General features: G+C 38.8%; 2 protein-coding genes across 5 annotated transcripts in view; one reads left to right on the top strand and one right to left on the bottom strand.

Annotated features, from left to right (window-relative positions):
- The window catches only part of CENPP (centromere protein P), a 129,226-nt gene that overhangs the window by 86,366 nt on the left and 25,578 nt on the right, over positions 1-17,282 (top strand). The gene's annotated exons all lie outside the window — the stretch shown is intronic.
- Positions 471-16,762, bottom strand: ECM2 (extracellular matrix protein 2). Its single transcript, XM_027640605.1, has 10 exons — positions 16,478-16,762; positions 12,870-13,183; positions 8,235-8,423; positions 6,826-7,302; positions 6,409-6,524; positions 4,805-4,940; positions 3,415-3,572; positions 2,925-3,064; positions 1,580-1,906; positions 471-856 (listed from the first exon to the last, which is right to left on the bottom strand). Exons 2-10 carry the CDS (start codon positions 13,156-13,158, stop codon positions 655-657), a joined length of 2,034 nt encoding a protein of 677 aa, XP_027496406.1. The 5' UTR covers positions 13,159-13,183; positions 16,478-16,762; the 3' UTR covers positions 471-654.

Consider the following 17,282-nt stretch of genomic DNA (forward strand, 5'->3'; position numbering starts at 1 on the left):
TAGTTTAAATTAAAAAAATCCATGCAGAAATTAATTACTCATTCCTATAACTCATCAGAATCTGTGTTTGAATACAGGAAGTTTTCAGGGTCATCTAAAACAAACAATTTAACTTTTTTTTTTTTTTTGCCTTGCAATTTCAGTTGGAAGAGAACTTATCACTGCAAAATGATTGGTAGAAAGTCCAGGAACTGTGTATATTTTAAGAAATTTCCTTCTTGCATTGCTGGAATTTTCGTAGCTCCAGGACTTTTATCTGTTTCATTTTTAAAGCTGATGTTTAAAATATCTTTGAATGTTTTAAATGCAGTTAATCAAATAAGACAGGACCAAGTTGAGGGTTTAGTTATATTCCTCTTTTCTAAAAGCTGATCTTGTGGAGGGTGTTTCTGGGGGCACAGTTTGATCTGCTGGGTTTAAACAGAAGAGTTCTAATAGAAACAAAAGTCGATGACATAACCTTAAACCTATATTTTTACATTTAATGTTTTTGTAGTGAAACAATATGAAGAAAAACACTACTGTCATATATTCAGTATATGACATACAGAATCTTATTTATAGTAGTAGAGCCAAGCAGACCTGTTAGTGGCAGAGAATAAATAAAGCCGTGTTTCTAGAGATGGGGGGTTGCAGTGCAGAACTGGAGGGGGGTTATTTGCTCTTCTGTGGCTTAAGGACAACACTGCAGTAGGATCTGATGCATGAAAACGAGTGTGGGGAGAGCTTTCTCGTGTTGATGTAGTTGTTTTCAAGATGCACGTGTTCCAAACGGGAATCTTCATTGTCCTCCTCCTCCTCCTCGCTGTCGTCGTCGTCGCCGTGGGGGGTGCTGCTGCGGTGGGGGGGGGGCGCCCTGGGGGGGGGGGGGGGGGGGGGGGGAGGGATTAGGTTATAATTATTCAAAATAACTCTCAATTTCATCATTTATTTTTGAGTTGCTCTTTATTTAGATATTTGAATATACTAACTTAATAAGTAGATTAAATTTTCTCAATTATATATTTATGGATGACTTTTTAAAAAGTCGTTCTTTTTAAAATTCTCTCCTTGCATTGATTTCTTATTTATAGCATATACTTCGTTTTCCTGAGGGAAGCGTTGGCATGGTTGCTGAATGAAAACTTTCTCGATATAACACATGGAAGATCCTCTGTCTGTCAGTGCTTTGCTTTGCAAACAGCACAGAGGGACTGGAGAGCTCCATAGCTGAGCCTGGCTGGAACCTGCTCCTCCAGTCATTTTGGAATCCTTTGGGCTCTGCTCCAAGAGCACAAAAAGCTGGTGGTTGCTGTGCCTGTCAAAATGTAGCTGCCCCAGGGGACGTGGCCCAAGCACTTTTACAGCTTAATTTCTTGGACAGAACTGTTGTGCCCCATCTTTGTGAGCGTTTTCAGCAACTCTGAGGGAGGGTGAAGTCTCACTTTTATCATATTCTGAAATACTGCAGAGGAAAACTCAGGATTTAGGTCTTCCTTCAGAATATTTTAAAATAAATATTTACTTCAAAGTAGCAAATTTCTAAAGCAAAGGGTATTTGTTTTAATGCCATTAGCCTAACAAAGAGCTTGGAAATTACCTTATTTTGTTGTTGTTCAGTCTCAGAAAACGCAGTTTTCTCATTTCATCAATTCCAAATGGCACAGACTTAAGTTCATTGTGATCCAGAAACAGCTCCCTCAGGGAGTGATATGCTCCAAAAAACGACACCGGGTCTATGCCATCGTCGGTGAGTTTGTTAAAGGACAGGTAGAGATACTCCAGCCCCGGCTTCATGTGGCCAAACACGTAACCTGGGATTCTTTCTATCTGGTTTCCTATAAGTACCAAGTGTAGTAAAGATTTTGGCAGGTAGGAGGGAACATGATACAATTTATTGTAAGAGAGATCGATTGATTCCAAGTTCCTGCATTAAAGGAGAAAAAAAAAAAAAAGGACTGAAAACGCTTGATGGGATTACAGGGGAACTGAATTTCCAAGGGAAATTAGTTTCTGTTCCTGGAACAGAATGCATTATATGGAACATGCTCATGTGTAATTGCTCTGGGAATAGAAGGAATTGAAGTCATGAATTAACAATCAAGCACAATGGTTTTGTTGATGGGAAGAGATCCTCAGTAATGAGCACAGAGGGGCTGAATGGGGGAACCCCGAGGGACTAATTTGGGTTTGCTGCAAAGACGAGTTACACTGAAGAACACGTAATGAGCTTGGGACTTCAGTCATTATCCCGTTAACGGGGAGTTTTCAACTTTGCTCTAAAGCCTATTTGAAATGGAATTGGTTTGTGAATGAATCATCCCCACAGTGCTTCACTTCCAGGGATGAGAGATGCTGTCAGTAGTCACAGCGTGGTTGTTCCCAGATTAAGGAATTTACACATTCAGGGATCAGCTGCCAGGGCTGCGGTGCCAGGTGAGGTACCCAGGTACCCTCTGGAGTTTAGCAAATAATTTGCCAGGAGGATCAAAAGCAGCAGCATTTTTTACTCCTTACATTCTCATTGCTTGCTCTGTTTATATTCTACTCACAGACAATGCATCATATTTATTTTTATGATTTCTAATCTAATGGGAAATAAGGCTAGGACAGTATTAAATTATTTTTTAAATTGCCTGTGAGATAATTATATATCAATACCAAATTATCATATAATTCCATGGAGTATTATTTAGAATTGATGTTCACTTTTTTAATGGATGGTCAGAAAAAATATTGACTTTTATGTTAACATGATACAGACCTTCTAGATTATACAATTAAGAAAAAGCAATTAAGACAAATTAGCTAAGGAAAACACACAAACCAAAGAATAATTACCGGTCTAGGTTAAAAATAATGAAGTGCAAATATTTATTTCATTATCTGACTCACTAGTAACAGAGAAAAATAAAATAAATGTCTTTTAAATGATTGCTACTTACTCTTGGTTTATCCAGGCCAAAGGTGCTATTCTGTGCTCTTCTAATTTGTTATGCTTTAGCCCAATGACATTGATGTTTCTTGTGTGGTTAAAGCAAATTTCTGACACTTCTTCAATTTGATTATTTTCAAGATACAGCTCCTGTAAATGCATTTGGGAAGAAAATTTGTGAGGTTAAAATATACTGGTTTTCCCACTCCAAATTCAAAATGTAGCTGTTACTTGCCCCCCACATTCCCTGGGATATCTGCTAATTCCTGAATCTGAACCAGAGGCAGTTTGTAGCTGGAATGTGACCTTCAGGAACACAATTTTTCAAAGCGGTTGTTTCGTTTTCTCATTTGTGAGAATACAGGTTGCTTCGAAAGGTCAAATTGAAAAAGAATTGTATCTTTTGGGGTCTTTTTGGGTTGTTTGGTTTTTTGGGTTTTGCTTGGTGGTTTTTTTGATCGGTTGGTTGGGCTTTTTTGGTTGTTTTGTTTTCTTTTTACCTCGAGAGTGGCAGGAAGACCTTGTGGGATAATTCTAAATTTATTTCTTCCCAGTCGCAAATAACAAAGACTTTTCAAAGGATAAAAGGCCAAAGGACTGACATTCGCTTCACTGAGTTTATTTCCTTCTAATTCCAGAGTGACCAAGTCCTTTAAACCTGAGGAGAAAAAGTCAGAATTTCTGTTAGTTAGTGCCATCTCATGTCTTGTTAAAATGCACGTTTGTAACGTAAAAGTGTTAAACACCACTCAGAGGAGTTCACAGCAATGAAAAATGTGGTGAAGGGATTTCATTATCTCATAATCATAGAATTATATTGTTTATAACTTTGTAGAGCTTTGGAGATTGAGCACAGCTTTATTTATAGTTTCCTCTCCCGGCTGGGATGGAAAGGGCGGCAGCTGCAGCCCTTGGATAGTGCTCCCATTTCTCCTGGTTGTGCAGCTGATGTCCAGGGCCCTGTGTGGGTGCTGACCTTTGTGCAGCTGCCCAGGGATCCCCAGGGATCCCCACGGGGCTCCAGTCACCGATGGGACAATGGGAATGTTCTCTTCCCTCGGGCTCATGTGCTGAGAGCCCCCAATGGATTATCCTGTTCCTCCTCCTCAGCATCCAAGTGCAGGGCACAGGGAGAATCAGTGGGGATCAGTGCATGTTACCAGGACATATTATTTCAGAACAAAAAGTTTCTCATTTGCAAATAATCCAAATCACTTCCTTTCCACAGAAGGCTTGTATTGCTCCTCCTGACAGCGCAGTTTGGGGACTTTAAACTAAAAGGCTCCTGCAGCCCTTGGCCTAAGTTTTCTTAGTCTTTAGATTGCTCCAGAGTGAGCTGTGGCACTAAACTGATCCAGTTTAGATGGGACCCTGTTGGCAGGAGATCAAAGGATAAAAAAGTCCATCAAATTATGACATGCATAGCCCCCTTTCTTTTTTCTTTCTTTTTTTTTCTATCAACTCATGTTTAACTTGCCTTAGAATGATCATGGTTAACTCCAATTATATTCTACTTTATTTTTCACACATATCAAATTCCATTCACTTTAATGCAATTTAAAACTGATTAGTATATTTTCACCACACATGATGCCATCAGGTCACAGATCAGGAGAGTAAATATCTTCACCATATTTCAAATCCATCTCTACTTAGTAACCTTAAATATAAACTTCTCTGGGAGAGGAGCAGTTGCATAAGAAGGGAAAATGTAATTTTAAAAAACTTCATCATGCAAATGTTTCAGCTTTTGTTGCCTTTTGAAACCAGGGCACACAAAGCCAACAATTACTTTTCTGCCTATATCAAACCAGATGCATTTGGTTGAACACTCTCCTTTTCAAATTCGTTTTAAGCTTTTCACATGATCAGTATTAGTTTTCTAAATACCTTTTAAGCCATCTTCATCAATGGCATGAAGGTGGTTGTCATTTATTTTTATTTCTTCCAAAGTTGATGGCAGTTCAGAGGGAATATGGACCAGCAGATTTCCATCCAAATACAAACGTTTCAGCTTTTTCAGGATCTTAATCATAGGGATGAAGAAGAAAACTTAGATTATCCAAGTGTAAAATATATAGTTAAATATACAGTGTAATCATAGTTAAGTTTTTCTTACACGTGTTTTTTTGAAGATTTTCAGCAGCAATGCACTAGTATCTAGAGTCTAATTAATTGGTTTCTTTCTGCTAAAGATATATAAATGTGCCAGTTAATGCCATGTGTAACTGGAAGGGTTTGATTGAGCACATCAGCTCCCACAGCCATCCAGCATCACTGTTTGCATCATTGCTGCTCCCTGTGAATCCTGTAGGCATTGCCTCACTACAGTACACAGCATTTAGGGGTTCAAAATACAAACATATATAAGTAATGTGTTTATACTCTTCATTTGTGGGCAAATCGATGCTTTTCTGTCGGTCAGCAAATTTACTCAGGCAGAAGGACAGCAACTCTTTCAGTGACTGAGGATTTTTGTGACTGAAGTCAGCTTAAAAAACTGGTATGAAAAATTATCACAGGTTCATTGTGATAAATGCACATCAGTGTCATGCAGTGGGGGCATTTCTTGAAGAGAAGGTGGGGGTTTAGCAGTGGGTCCAGCAAAGCCTTTTTTTCCTCCAGTTGGGTGTGAACTGCCTGGTGTGATAAAAGCTTCACTGAAATTTATTTCACACTTGAGACACCTTCCTGGTCTGTCTTTGGCATCCTCTTTGATTTCATAGGAACTGAAGCCCTGTGAAATCAACCCAGTCTGTTCCTGTTACATGGAGGGAGGTGTTGGACACAGTCCTGCAAGAAGGTTGATTGCACATGGCAGGAAACAAAATTAGAAAAATACCGTGATAATCCAATTTGTTGTCCGGATGCCTTTTGTATTCATCTTGCCTGAAAAAGCAAGGCCTTAATGCCTGACTTCCACAGCTGAATTACCACCTGAATTACCTGCTTTGGGAGGAGTTATTACGGGGTTATTCTGCCTTCAAGTGAGGAATATGTAGGTGCACTTGAATATCCTGTTGTCACTTAAATTCCCTTGGCAAGGAAAAGTGTGAATATTGAAAGGCTTTGGACAGTTTAATGAGAAAGCTGTTCTTTTAATAAGCAGCTGTGCTTGAAAGTTTCTCCTTAATGTAATGAGGAAGAGGATACATAAATTTACAAGTGTTGAACCTGAGTAACCTGGGTGTGTTCAGTGGAATTTGAGCCCTTCAGTGCTGAAATCTCACAATTGCAATTGATGCAATATCAAAAAATTGCCTGTCTTGTTGTTTAACATTTAATACTTGGTGAATGTAATTTATAAATTCCTAGATATTCTTGATTATGATGAGAAATTTATTGGAGTAGCCAGGTTTAACTGTATTGTAATTATAGAATGGTTACTTGTAAGAGGTGCAAACTGGTTTAGATCCATAAACTGAAAAGCAGGAAAAATGTTTCTTTAAAGGAGTAATTAGTGAGAGGATGGTAGAAGAGTTAAGCTTTCTTACTTTGAATGCTTTTGGACCTATGCCAGGAGAGGTAATATTATTTTTACTCAGATCAATCCATTCCAAGTTAGGTATCCCGTTGAATGCTTCATCTGAGATAGTGGTGATGCTGTTTCCTAGGACAGAATTCAGGAAAAAGGTTTGAGTTATGAAACACAGTCTGCATCTGAATTGTGTAGTATTGTACATGGAAAATATGTTACAGAAATAGTTGTGTGCAGTAATCATGTGGAGATATGTTCATAAAACATTAGTAAGCAAATTTGGCATTTTTAATTTATTGTTTTGGAGGCTTAGCTGTAAAATTCAATCCAATACATTTTTATGATAAGGAGCAAAAAAGTATTACAGTTCTGTTGACTGCATTTGAGTATGAATAATGTTATGGAAGTCATGCAAAGTAGACCCATTAGTTACCTGTAAGGTCTAAACTTGTGAGATCTGGATCTGAGATTGGTGGTATTTGTGTAAGTTTGGCATTAATGCAGCTTACTGTGGTGTCTGAGGTGGAACATCCAGATGGCAAAGGAGGAGCTTCCACAGGTGGAACAGGAATTGGGAAATGAGGTGGAATTCGGAAAGGACCATCATCTTCCTCACTGTCAGAATGCAGTTCTCCTTCTGCAGCTCCTGTTCTTGTGCTGGGCCTCTTTCCTCTGCGATGGCCTTTGTGCTTCTGGCGATTCCTTTTGCCTTTCCTTTTTCTTTTCTTTTCACCCTTTCTGTGACCCTCCTTAACCTCTGTCACTTCTGTTTGAAGCAGTTCATCCTTTCCAGTCTGAGTCCTTGCTGATGGCAAGACATTGGTGGTATCAAGGTCGTTGGGTTCTGGAGAGTCTCCAGACAACTCACTTATGTCATCCAGTGAAATAATACTTGAATTCAAAGAGGAGCCTGAGCAGAGCAATGAGAACATAAAAAACCAAACCAAACCAACACAAAAGAGTCTGGTAAGAAACTAAAATTTTAGTGAACGTTGTGTCCCACATATAGTAAATATATAATGGCTATAGAATAGGATTCCTCTTAGAATATGGTTTGAATGAATGAAAATATGGTCTTAGATTGCTGCTTGACAAAAGAGAAATACTGTACTGAGAAATGGTTGAGCACTACAGAACAGTTTGTACACAGGTGTGATATATGGTAGCTCCAGAAGGAAGGTGGGAAAATTATTATAGCCTTCATTAGCTTCCTTTCTGACCTAATATTAGTTAGTTTTTTGTGTTGAGGGAGGAAAAATAGTATGTCTGGGAGCGGGAGGTAATTTGGATAAAATTCACAAAGGTTAAGGCTTGTTCTTTGCAAGGGACTGTCAGGTGAGGAGTTGGCTGCAGGTGGGGATCTCACCAGGGAGATGCATTAACTCCATTACCAAAATGCAGTTTTTACTTGCATAATAGGGTAATTCTAATAAAAGGAGTTTAATTGTTTCAATCAGCGTGACTTCTAGTTCTACAGTTAATTCCTGTGGTGTCTCATCTCAGAGTATTTCAGTGTCACATGCACACACACACAAGGCTAAATAACATTATTATGGTAAGAGCAGGTTGAGTTCAGTACTTTGCGGACATAAGATACTGGGAGTGGGGGGAGGAAATCACATTTCATCTCCTCCATTCCTTTTCTTTTCAAAAGTACTAATTTTATTTAAATATTGTTAGAGAAGCAAGATCATGATTCTGTTGCTCCTCTTGTGAGTTAACTTTCATATCTTGGTTTATGTCAAATAGCTGCACGTTTTTACACTCGTGGCAAAGATCGACCAGTCTGTGTGTCTAATACATTAACAATGGCCAGTAGTTGCTGATTAATGTGTTCCATACCAGTATCAGAGCAAACTGGGCAGCATTCCCCTTCGGGTATGACGGTGTGGGGACATTTCAAGGGGTGGCACATGGTGGTGTCACAGATCACCTCTCCCTGGGAGCAGAGGCAGGTGACGCAGGGCCTGGGAGACCAGACGGCTTTGTCGAACATGATCATCCCGTTAGCTGAGCACTGCCCCTTCTTCCCTGGGGACAGAACACGGAGAACTGGGGTCAAACAGCTTCAACTGAAAGCAAACCAACAGTGTTCATTTAAAGCTTTGGAAAGAAGCACTGCTACTGGGGGGCTTTTGCGTGGCAGCTCCTCTTTCCTCTCCACCCTTAGCAGAAATCACAGATCTCAGTGGAAGTTGTGCACAGATACAGTTGAGAAAGAAGCAAGTTTTCCTTGTAGTTAAAATAAGTCATGCAGGACTTGAATATTTTTACAGACCTCCTTCTGTTTCTCTGTTGTTCACTAGACATTTTTTTCTAATACCTTGCACATTAAATAAGACAGTTTTGTTAAGGCTCTGTGGAACCAGGAAAGTAACAATATTTAAGTTATAGTGACTCTTCATAGGCTTGATGGAAGTCAAGTCCATTCTGTGGTGACTGGTGGGATGGCAAACATCTCCCCTTCCCTGTAATTTCCTTTATCTGAAAAAACCCTGTTTACTAGGAAAGTAGCAAGCTAAAATAACTTGTGCTAATAAATACTGCCTCCAAAGTTTCTGGGCATTAATCTACAAAAAAAAAAAGAGGCTTCCCCAGGTTACCAGTTGAAATGTTCAGAAAGAAACGAAGGTTCCTTTTGTAAGCTCTACCCAGATATTCAGTAGGAAAGACATTTGGAGGTGTAAAGACTTGGGAAGGAAACTAATCCCAGTCCCTTTCCTTCCAGTGATGGAGTTTACCCAGCAAAGCTTTCCCTGGGCAGTTCTCACCCACAGGATAAACATTGCACTTTAGCATAATGCTTTTCTTTTTGATGTTTTAAGAAAAGGAAAGCCAAGGCTGAGATTCTTCATCCCTTGCAGATCTTCCTATTTTTGAGTGCACCTCTAAATGTGGTGAGAATCTGACCTCCCTGCCTACCTTCCTTTTCCTCTGTAGTTAAGCTGAGAATGCATTGCTGAAGTGTTGTTTCAAGCTGAAAAACCATTTCTAAGTTACTTTTTACTTCCCTGGATATAAAGAAAAAAATGTCCTCTTTTCCTATTCAGTTTGACTTTCTCCTTCTGATGAAGGCTGTATAATGCAGTGGCAAAACCTTATCTCATCTGAATTTGCATGCCAAGTGTATCATTTGTGATACACTAATTGTCTCTAGAGGGGTTGTTTGCAGGGTTTGTTTTCCCACACTCCACCCTGGTCCTCAATTTTAAGAAGAGTGTACAGGATAGCCTCAAAATGTCCTTGAAAGATTATTGTAAATGTTAGGTTTGAAGTGTCTGTGGAATTAATATTTGTCTCAAAATGAGGCATTTTGCAAAGTCCTTCAGGGCAGTCATACTGTCACCTTCATAACAAAGGTCTTCTTTTGCCCTTCTATTTAAAGGCCATTGGATATGAACCTGTTTCTAGAACAAAAATTAATTATCAGAATTATCCAGTTTGGATGTTCCTCGATATTTTGTATATTTTTAAAAATGTTTTGATTTAAGTTACTCTCAGGATGGAAAAAGCGATAAATTAATGTTTTGAACAGTTGCATCTTGTTTTTTTCAGGGGTCTGGAATATCTGTACTTCATTTCAGCCACATAAAGTTGTGCTCTAATCTACTCCACGTTAAGTGGAGGAGGAGAGGCCCAGGCCAAGTGTTAGTTGGCTCTAAGTCCCTTGTCACTCTACCCAGGTATCTGTAATCCAGCTGTTTGCTGGATCCTGACTTCTGGTTTTTATGTGCTTGCCAGGAAGCCACAATATTTCTTTTAAATAATCTCCAAAGGAAACACAAAAAGAACGCTGCACTTTCTCATGTTAAACAATAAAGCATCAGCTGTTCCAGAGGAGCATGATCTGGCTCGAGGAGGTAATTATTCTGTGCTTCCTAAAATTCTTTAGGTTGTTTTAGCTGCTAGACTGCATCTGAAGTTGGTGCAAATCTGTCTGAATAAGCATAAAGATATGAGTTATCAGGCTTGGCCTCTGCAGAGGTCTGTAACAATTTATCTTGTTTTCTGTGGACATGGGAGTTACTTTATCTGGCAGGACACGGGTGTGCTCAGAGGCAAAGAGGGACCTTGTGGTGCATTGCAGATCTGCTCTTTGGCGTTGTGGAATTCACATAAAACTCTTGTGGGACACAGTAAAGCCTGGGCTGAGATGCTCCTTAAGTTTCCTGGCCCCTGAGTAACTTCACAGGATGGTACAGGGAGAAGTGGGGATCAAGAGGTGTTGGAAATAGTGCAACAGTGAACATCCTATTCTGCTCTGCTTATTGGACAGGCTGCAAAGGACAAACAACTGCAAATGTTGTGGTGAACTATTTGATTTAATTTAAATACTCACGTGATTTTTACCTGGAGGAAGGAGATATGTCTGGTTACTGTAAAACCTTCATTTAACTGTTAATTTTCATTCTGCATAAATCTGTAAGATGGTGGTTTTTTTTTTTCTTTTTAGGCTACTAAGAGCAAAACAAGTAGCTAGGATAGTTGAAATTGAGGTTTGGATTGCATTTTCTTCTATTCTGGAGCATGATTAATAATAGTGTTCTATTATTTAATAGGCTCTGTTTTTTCCAAATCTGACATGAACTTGAAAAAATTTTGAACTTTAAAAGCTAGACTAAAAAATACCTTGTGGTTCAAGTCTTTGGCAGATGTGCACAGGACTTTTAACCTTTGGAAATATGGTGTAAATTCAGCGTGAAGTTCCAAATAAAATGAGTTCAGTGGTTTTAGCTCAGCTTTTGGATGCAAATCCAGATAGAGAGAAACAAGTGGGGTGGGGAGGGGGAAGAGCTGTGCATTATTTCAGCATGACTGATGGTCCTGACAGAGACACTGGAATATCTTACATGGAGTGTGTGCTACTTATGTGGTATTTTCCTCTATTTAATTTTAAAAATATTTTTAAATTAAAGGTTTGACGTTAGTAATATGTATAATATTGTAATACACACTGGAAATGCCATAGTCAGGAGTTTTGCTAGTTTGGCCATTAAAATCCCTGACTTTAAAGGACTTTATTTCAAACAGTTCAGCCGTTCTGAAAGTGAGGACTCACAACAAATAGTAATTATTAAGAGAATGCAGCTAAAATGTGTTTGGCCATTTGAGAACTATTAACCTGGTGGACATGCCTCTTGTGAGACACACTGAAAGGCTTAACTTTGTGCATATAAAATAGGTTATTATCACTTTATGCAGATTAGTGGTTATCAGGACATTCTACTTTTTTTCCATAAAGTTCATTCGATTGCACATGATGATTTCACTTATTGTGTGATCTCCTGGGGCTGGAATGGAAGTATCCATGTCTTTATTAGCTGTAGAGTGGATACAACCTTGTATTGAGTCCTCACAAAATCCCATTGTCTTTCTTTTCTTCAACCCTCAAACTTCCTTCTATGAAAAGAAGTGTTGAACATCTCAGTAATTTTCAACTGGTTAATAACTGTGGTTTCAAAATTGGGAAGTACTGATAGTGGAGTTCAGAAGTTGTTATTTTCAGAAGGGATCACTGGTTGTTAAACTTAATTTCCTGCTTTGTGAGTCATAATTTCCCATTTGTGACGTTGAACATAAAATCACAACATCCTAGAGCAAGAGTTCTGACTTTTTTGTTGCACTAAGAACCAAAGAGACACTTAACAACTATCAGTTCTCAATCCCTGACTAGTCTTGTATTCTTTGAGGAGATTTAGAGAGGCCTGACACAATTACCAAGACAGGTTTCAGTAAAGATCAGTGAAATTATACTTTCTACCTGTTTGTTTTTTAAGGCATCAAATCCTCTTCCCTCTCCTTCAAAAACCATAAAATATATATTAGTGCAGCAATGTGAGAACCTCTAGATCACCGAAAAGGCAAGTTTTGTATAAATCATACTGTTGAACTTCTCTTAAGTAAATTTGGGGTTTCAATACAGATGGAACATGGGTGATCTTGTGTTGAATGACTGGGGTTTTTCTCTCAGCTCAGTTTTCTAATGCAGGTTTCATATTGCAACTCTTGCTGTGTGTTATTAAGTTATTTACAAAGTAAAGAATTACTCTTGAAATATTGCATGTAGACATGGTTTGAGTGCTGCCTATCAAAAACACAACAACAAAAAATAATAGAACTTAAATTCATTTTGATTAACACTGGTGTTATTGGTATTAATTCCTCCGTGAAATGTTAATTGACTTAGGAGATATGTCAAGCAATAAATTCTTCAAAATAGTCTTCAAGCTTGTTACACATTTGAAATTATGAAAATATCCCAACAAATTTTTTATTAGATAAGATCAAACGATAATGCAAAAAAATTGTGGAAAATATTAGTTACCTGGCAAAGCAGGATTTAACTAAAAAGCCTCATATGCCAAACCACAAAATTACTGTGAAAGGCCACAGCTCTTTAAAGAATTTATATATTTCATTTAAAATCAAGAGAAAAATGAGCCCACCCTGAGCAGCAGAGGGGCTTTGCTCTCTTACCTGGCAGGACACTGTAACTGGACTCGTGTTCCCCCAACCCTATGAGAGAGTCAAACACTCCCATGACGCTGTCGTCGATGTTAATGAGGGGTATCCCGGGCACAGCGGGCTCTGGGACCTCCATCCTTGGCTGCCTCGGGATCCTGTGCCCTGCCAGGGAGCCCCTTCCCAGGCCTCGGTGGTGCATCCTCCTGCTGTGCCTCCCGGGAAGGGCACTGCCTTCACTGGGACAAAAATCAACACACAGGGAGACGAGCAGGAAAGAACAGAGCAGTGGTGTCGCCTGCATGGCCTCGTGTGTCCCAGAGAGTATCCTGGAACGGGAAAAAAGAGGAACATTAGATACCTGCAGAGCTGTCAGGACTGTGGCAATCATAGGGCACTTCTCAGAGCAGGTGGAGCAGTACATGGGAGGTATAACCAAGCTTCCCCTTGGGAAGAAATTGCCCTGTGAGGCCTGAAGTAACTAACCTGAATTTAGTGGTTCTCTGCCCTCACGGGCAATAGTCAAACTCAAAGAGGTGCTGGCTTTGGGGTTGCATTTGAAGAGGTGGTTTGGATTTGCAGGGCCAGCAGGCATTTGCAATTCCATAATTGTTAGTGCTCCCAGCAGTGGAGCTCTTGGGAATTCTGTAAGGTGTTCCTTCCCTTTTTTTGATTGCTAATATTTCTTCCAGGTCATTGTAACTTCTGAACATGGGAATGGCAAACTAACAGAAAAATGCCATATTTATTTCTGATGTGGTGCCCCAAATGCTTTTGGTTTGGCATTTCTGTGTAAGGGACTTTTCATCATAGATGAAGAGATACCTTCCGTTTCTGGCCATCCTCTTCTCCAACAGGATCTGTTTGGTTCTGCAGAGGAGACCTTTGGGAAGTTTGGTCACAATAGTGCTATTTCCCCATTGTATTAAGCATAGGCAATCTAAAAAGGTTGATCTATAATGGGTTGTGCTCTGCATTTACTTTTTAAGAAAATCAAAACAATTGTGTATCTTGAGCCTTCTTATGCTCGTGACAGAAAAATTACATTTACTGTCACCAATAGGTGGCATTCCAAAACAGAGCAGCCAGGATTCAGGAGTGTGCAGAGGAAGCATATCCAGCAGGGGATTTGCTACACCAGTGTGGAATTAGGGCCCTGCATGTCCGAGGTTATCAATGATTTGTCAAAGCTCTGTTGCACAATTCTTCCATAAAGGAAATGCTCTTGGCCTGTGGCCTATTTTAACTGAGACAGCAGGGACAGAAAACACTCGTGTTCTTGTGGTGGTGAGAATTAGAGAAGAACCTGAGGCTTGGAGCATTTCATCTTTGTGGCCAAGACAAGGCTTAGAGCATGTCCATGGTTCTTCTCTAAGGAAGCCTTGAGGGGATTAAAAAATGCTTTTTCCTGATGTTCATCAGTCTGGCTTTATATGTCAACTTTATATTTTATAAATGCAAGGTATTTTCATTTCAGGAGCTGGAACTGTGGTTTTGCCTGCATCAGATTTTGTTCAAAAGCTTGTTCATCTTGGTATTTATATAACAGATCAAATTTTTGGTACAACTTTTGGTTTATACCTAGCTGTTCTTTAACATAAGACACACGATTGATTGCATATTTTTCATACTTTCTTTTTATTCTCACATTTTAAAATGGGAAGTTGGGAGGAAATAAGCTGAAGACAGTATGCATTTTACTTCTTTTTAATATTGTAGTTTCTGTGCTCAACTATTTTAGCTTTAAAATGTTATAGCAAATCTAGATATTAATTTGCAGAATTTGAAGTTAATGTTGTTGTTTCCATATAAAGGAGATTTGAAATGCAAATGTCTCACACAAATCCTCACAGCATCTCATGTAAGGACAAGGTTCTGAAATGAACCCAGGCTTCAGTTTGCTGCTTGCTACCCATCAGAAATCAGTCATTCCAAAATGCCAGATAGACTCTATACTGGGCTTTTGTTTACAGAAATCACTGTTAATTAACGTATCAAATAGATGCAGGAGCTTGTGCTCTGCATTGAAAATGCCTGTTCTTGTTCAAAAAGTGCTTATTTCTGAGCACCTCAGGACAAATGACCTCATGCTTTGGTTTCTGTCTTACTTGGTAATGACGGGCTATAAAATTACACAGTAAACTTGTGTTCCACAGCTTTGGCTGACACACACAAAGAGCCCTCGGGGAAAAGGGAATGTAAAAAGAAAAGTCTTGGACATGTGTGTTCAGTCTGTCGAGTTACTGACATCTTAATTATGGGCACATTTTTCTAGGATACTTTATAATCACGCTGCAGTTACAATGCTGCTACATTACAATTGGGCTTTTTTAACATTTAACCATTTCTTCCTGTCACCAGAGGCACATAATGGCATGACTGAAATACTTTCCCATTTTCCCTGTATTTTTAGAAGTCAGGAATAATATAGGGTGAATTACATTATATTTACTGTACAAAAGATGCTTCGCTGTGAACTTCAATAAAAGGTAAAATTCTGTAGTAAATCATATTATCTTAAAGTGACACATCTTTTTATAAAATACTTTATAAGTACGAGTAAAAAAACCTCAAAAACAAAATAACAGAAAATACATACCATACCCACCCAAATAATATGTCTTTATAAACTAATCCTGTTCATATATGTGAGTTTATATCTGTATTTTCACACCAATTTAACTCTTCAGTACCGAAAGCTTAATATTGCTACTTTCAGCCAAATGGAGTTCTCTGCATGCAAAACACTGGGCTACTGAGTTTCTTTCTTTGGCTCATTTAACAAGTGCTGTCTCACATTTTAAGGCCCAAATTGTGAAAGCCTTAAGGGCACTGGGCCTTTCCTGGCCATGACTGGGATCCTCGGATCATTTCTCAGGAATTTATATTTAGTACACGGCCAGCCAACTCTTGATTTGGGGAAAATTCAGCCTATTCAACTTAGGATTTTTGTAATAAATGATTACGTAGTAAAATAAAATTATAGGTAGCCAATATAATGAATTTATGATATGTTTGTGTTGCCAGATGCTCTCAAGATGGCTGCATTGCTATACTTTTTTTAATTTTACCCCAAGTGTTTAATCAGGCACAGTATGTGAAGGCATCTTTATTATCTTTTTTACCATGTGTTCAGTAGTTTGTAGCTTTCAAAATGTTTATCTTCAGTAAGTTCAACTGTTCTGTTAATGGAAATAGTTAATTTCTAAAGGAGAGACCCTTTAGAAATCCCAGAGTATCAGAATTTATTAAATAATCCATTTTTATCTACTCAGTCTAAATTCAAACATGTTTCTAAGATGTCAGCATTATTTCTCATGACATACAGGGATTAAAGTGCTTTACCAAGATTTTTCACATACTCTTTAAATTTATTGCATAGAAAAGAGTTACATTTAGCCAAAAACTAATTGCACTTCCCATTAAAGTTGGTTGTGCGTGGCAAACATTAACACAGAACAAGCAGATCAACAGGTACTGCACACTACATCCAGAAAAGCATTTCTGTCCAGTATAGCTAAACATAGCTCACGTTATTTCACACATATTTGCAAAGTTAACATGAAGTTTAAGCCATTCAACACCATGCTTTAAGCAGTAATTTAAAATGTAAAACATTTTACCTTGTAATCTAACCTAACAGCAGATTCTGCTTGCTGTCATTTAGTCTCCCGCTGCAAATGAAACAGAACCACAGTGATATCTTTAAAACAAACAGAGAAACGGTTGGGATTGTTGAAACGTGTGAGATGATTCCTTTAGTTGGGTCTGGAATAGCTCCTTTCCCTGGGGGCAAACGCTGCTCAGTTCTGTGTGCAGAGGATCAGCCCGTGCCGGTGCTCGGAGCACTCAAACCTCACTCAAGGCAAAGGAAAAGCAGCACAATGTGCTCGGTCCGGAGGCTGACAAGGCACAGCTGGGAATCCTCTGCCAGCGCTTACAGTTGCATAAAGGAACAGGAAAGTGGAGTGTTTTCAAAAGAAACAAACAAACAAAAAAATGTGTATTTTATTCTGTTCTGGTTTATGGATTTAGAGGTTTAGTTTCCAAGTGGTACGGCTTTAATGTAGATTTATTTAAAAGAATAAGATATAATGCAGTTTGGAAAACGTAACCTTTTTATTAAAGTTAGAACTTTTTTCTTCAATTCATATTTTCTTAATCCACTCCTGCCCTTCAAGCCTGTAATCTATAGGCAGCAAACCTTTCTGTTGAAGTTTTAGCCTGGAAAATGCTTCTTTTGTCCACTTACAGCAATGATTTCACCGTAAGTTGTAGCTTATGGATGGAAAATAAAACAACCGAAGCACTTTCCCTTCATTTTTTTTTCCTTTGTAAGGCTAATTACATCCTGAAACATGATCCTGAAGCACAGCTCTGCAGAGCTGCAGTGAAGTTAGGAATCCAAGTAGGAGAAGTGAGCGTGAG

This window comes from Corapipo altera, unplaced genomic scaffold (genome assembly GCF_003945725.1).
Source record: "Corapipo altera isolate COAL_440 unplaced genomic scaffold, ASM394572v1 55, whole genome shotgun sequence".
Taxonomy (NCBI): Eukaryota; Metazoa; Chordata; class Aves; order Passeriformes; family Pipridae; genus Corapipo; species Corapipo altera.

What these genes read in the sequence shown, in the direction of transcription:
- ECM2 (XM_027640605.1), bottom strand. Translation starts at nt 13,158, where the DNA reads ATGCAGGCGACACCACTGCTCTGTTCTTTCCTGCTCGTCTCCCTGTGT. An exon ending in TAGGTCCAAAAGCATTCAAA is followed by an intron (nt 4,941 to 6,408) that starts GTAAGAAAGCTT and finishes CCTATGATTAAG; the next exon opens with ATCCTGAAAAAGCTGAAACG. An exon ending in GTCTTCCTGCCACTCTCGAG is followed by an intron (nt 3,065 to 3,414) that starts GTAAAAAGAAAA and finishes ATGCATTTACAG; the next exon opens with GAGCTGTATCTTGAAAATAA.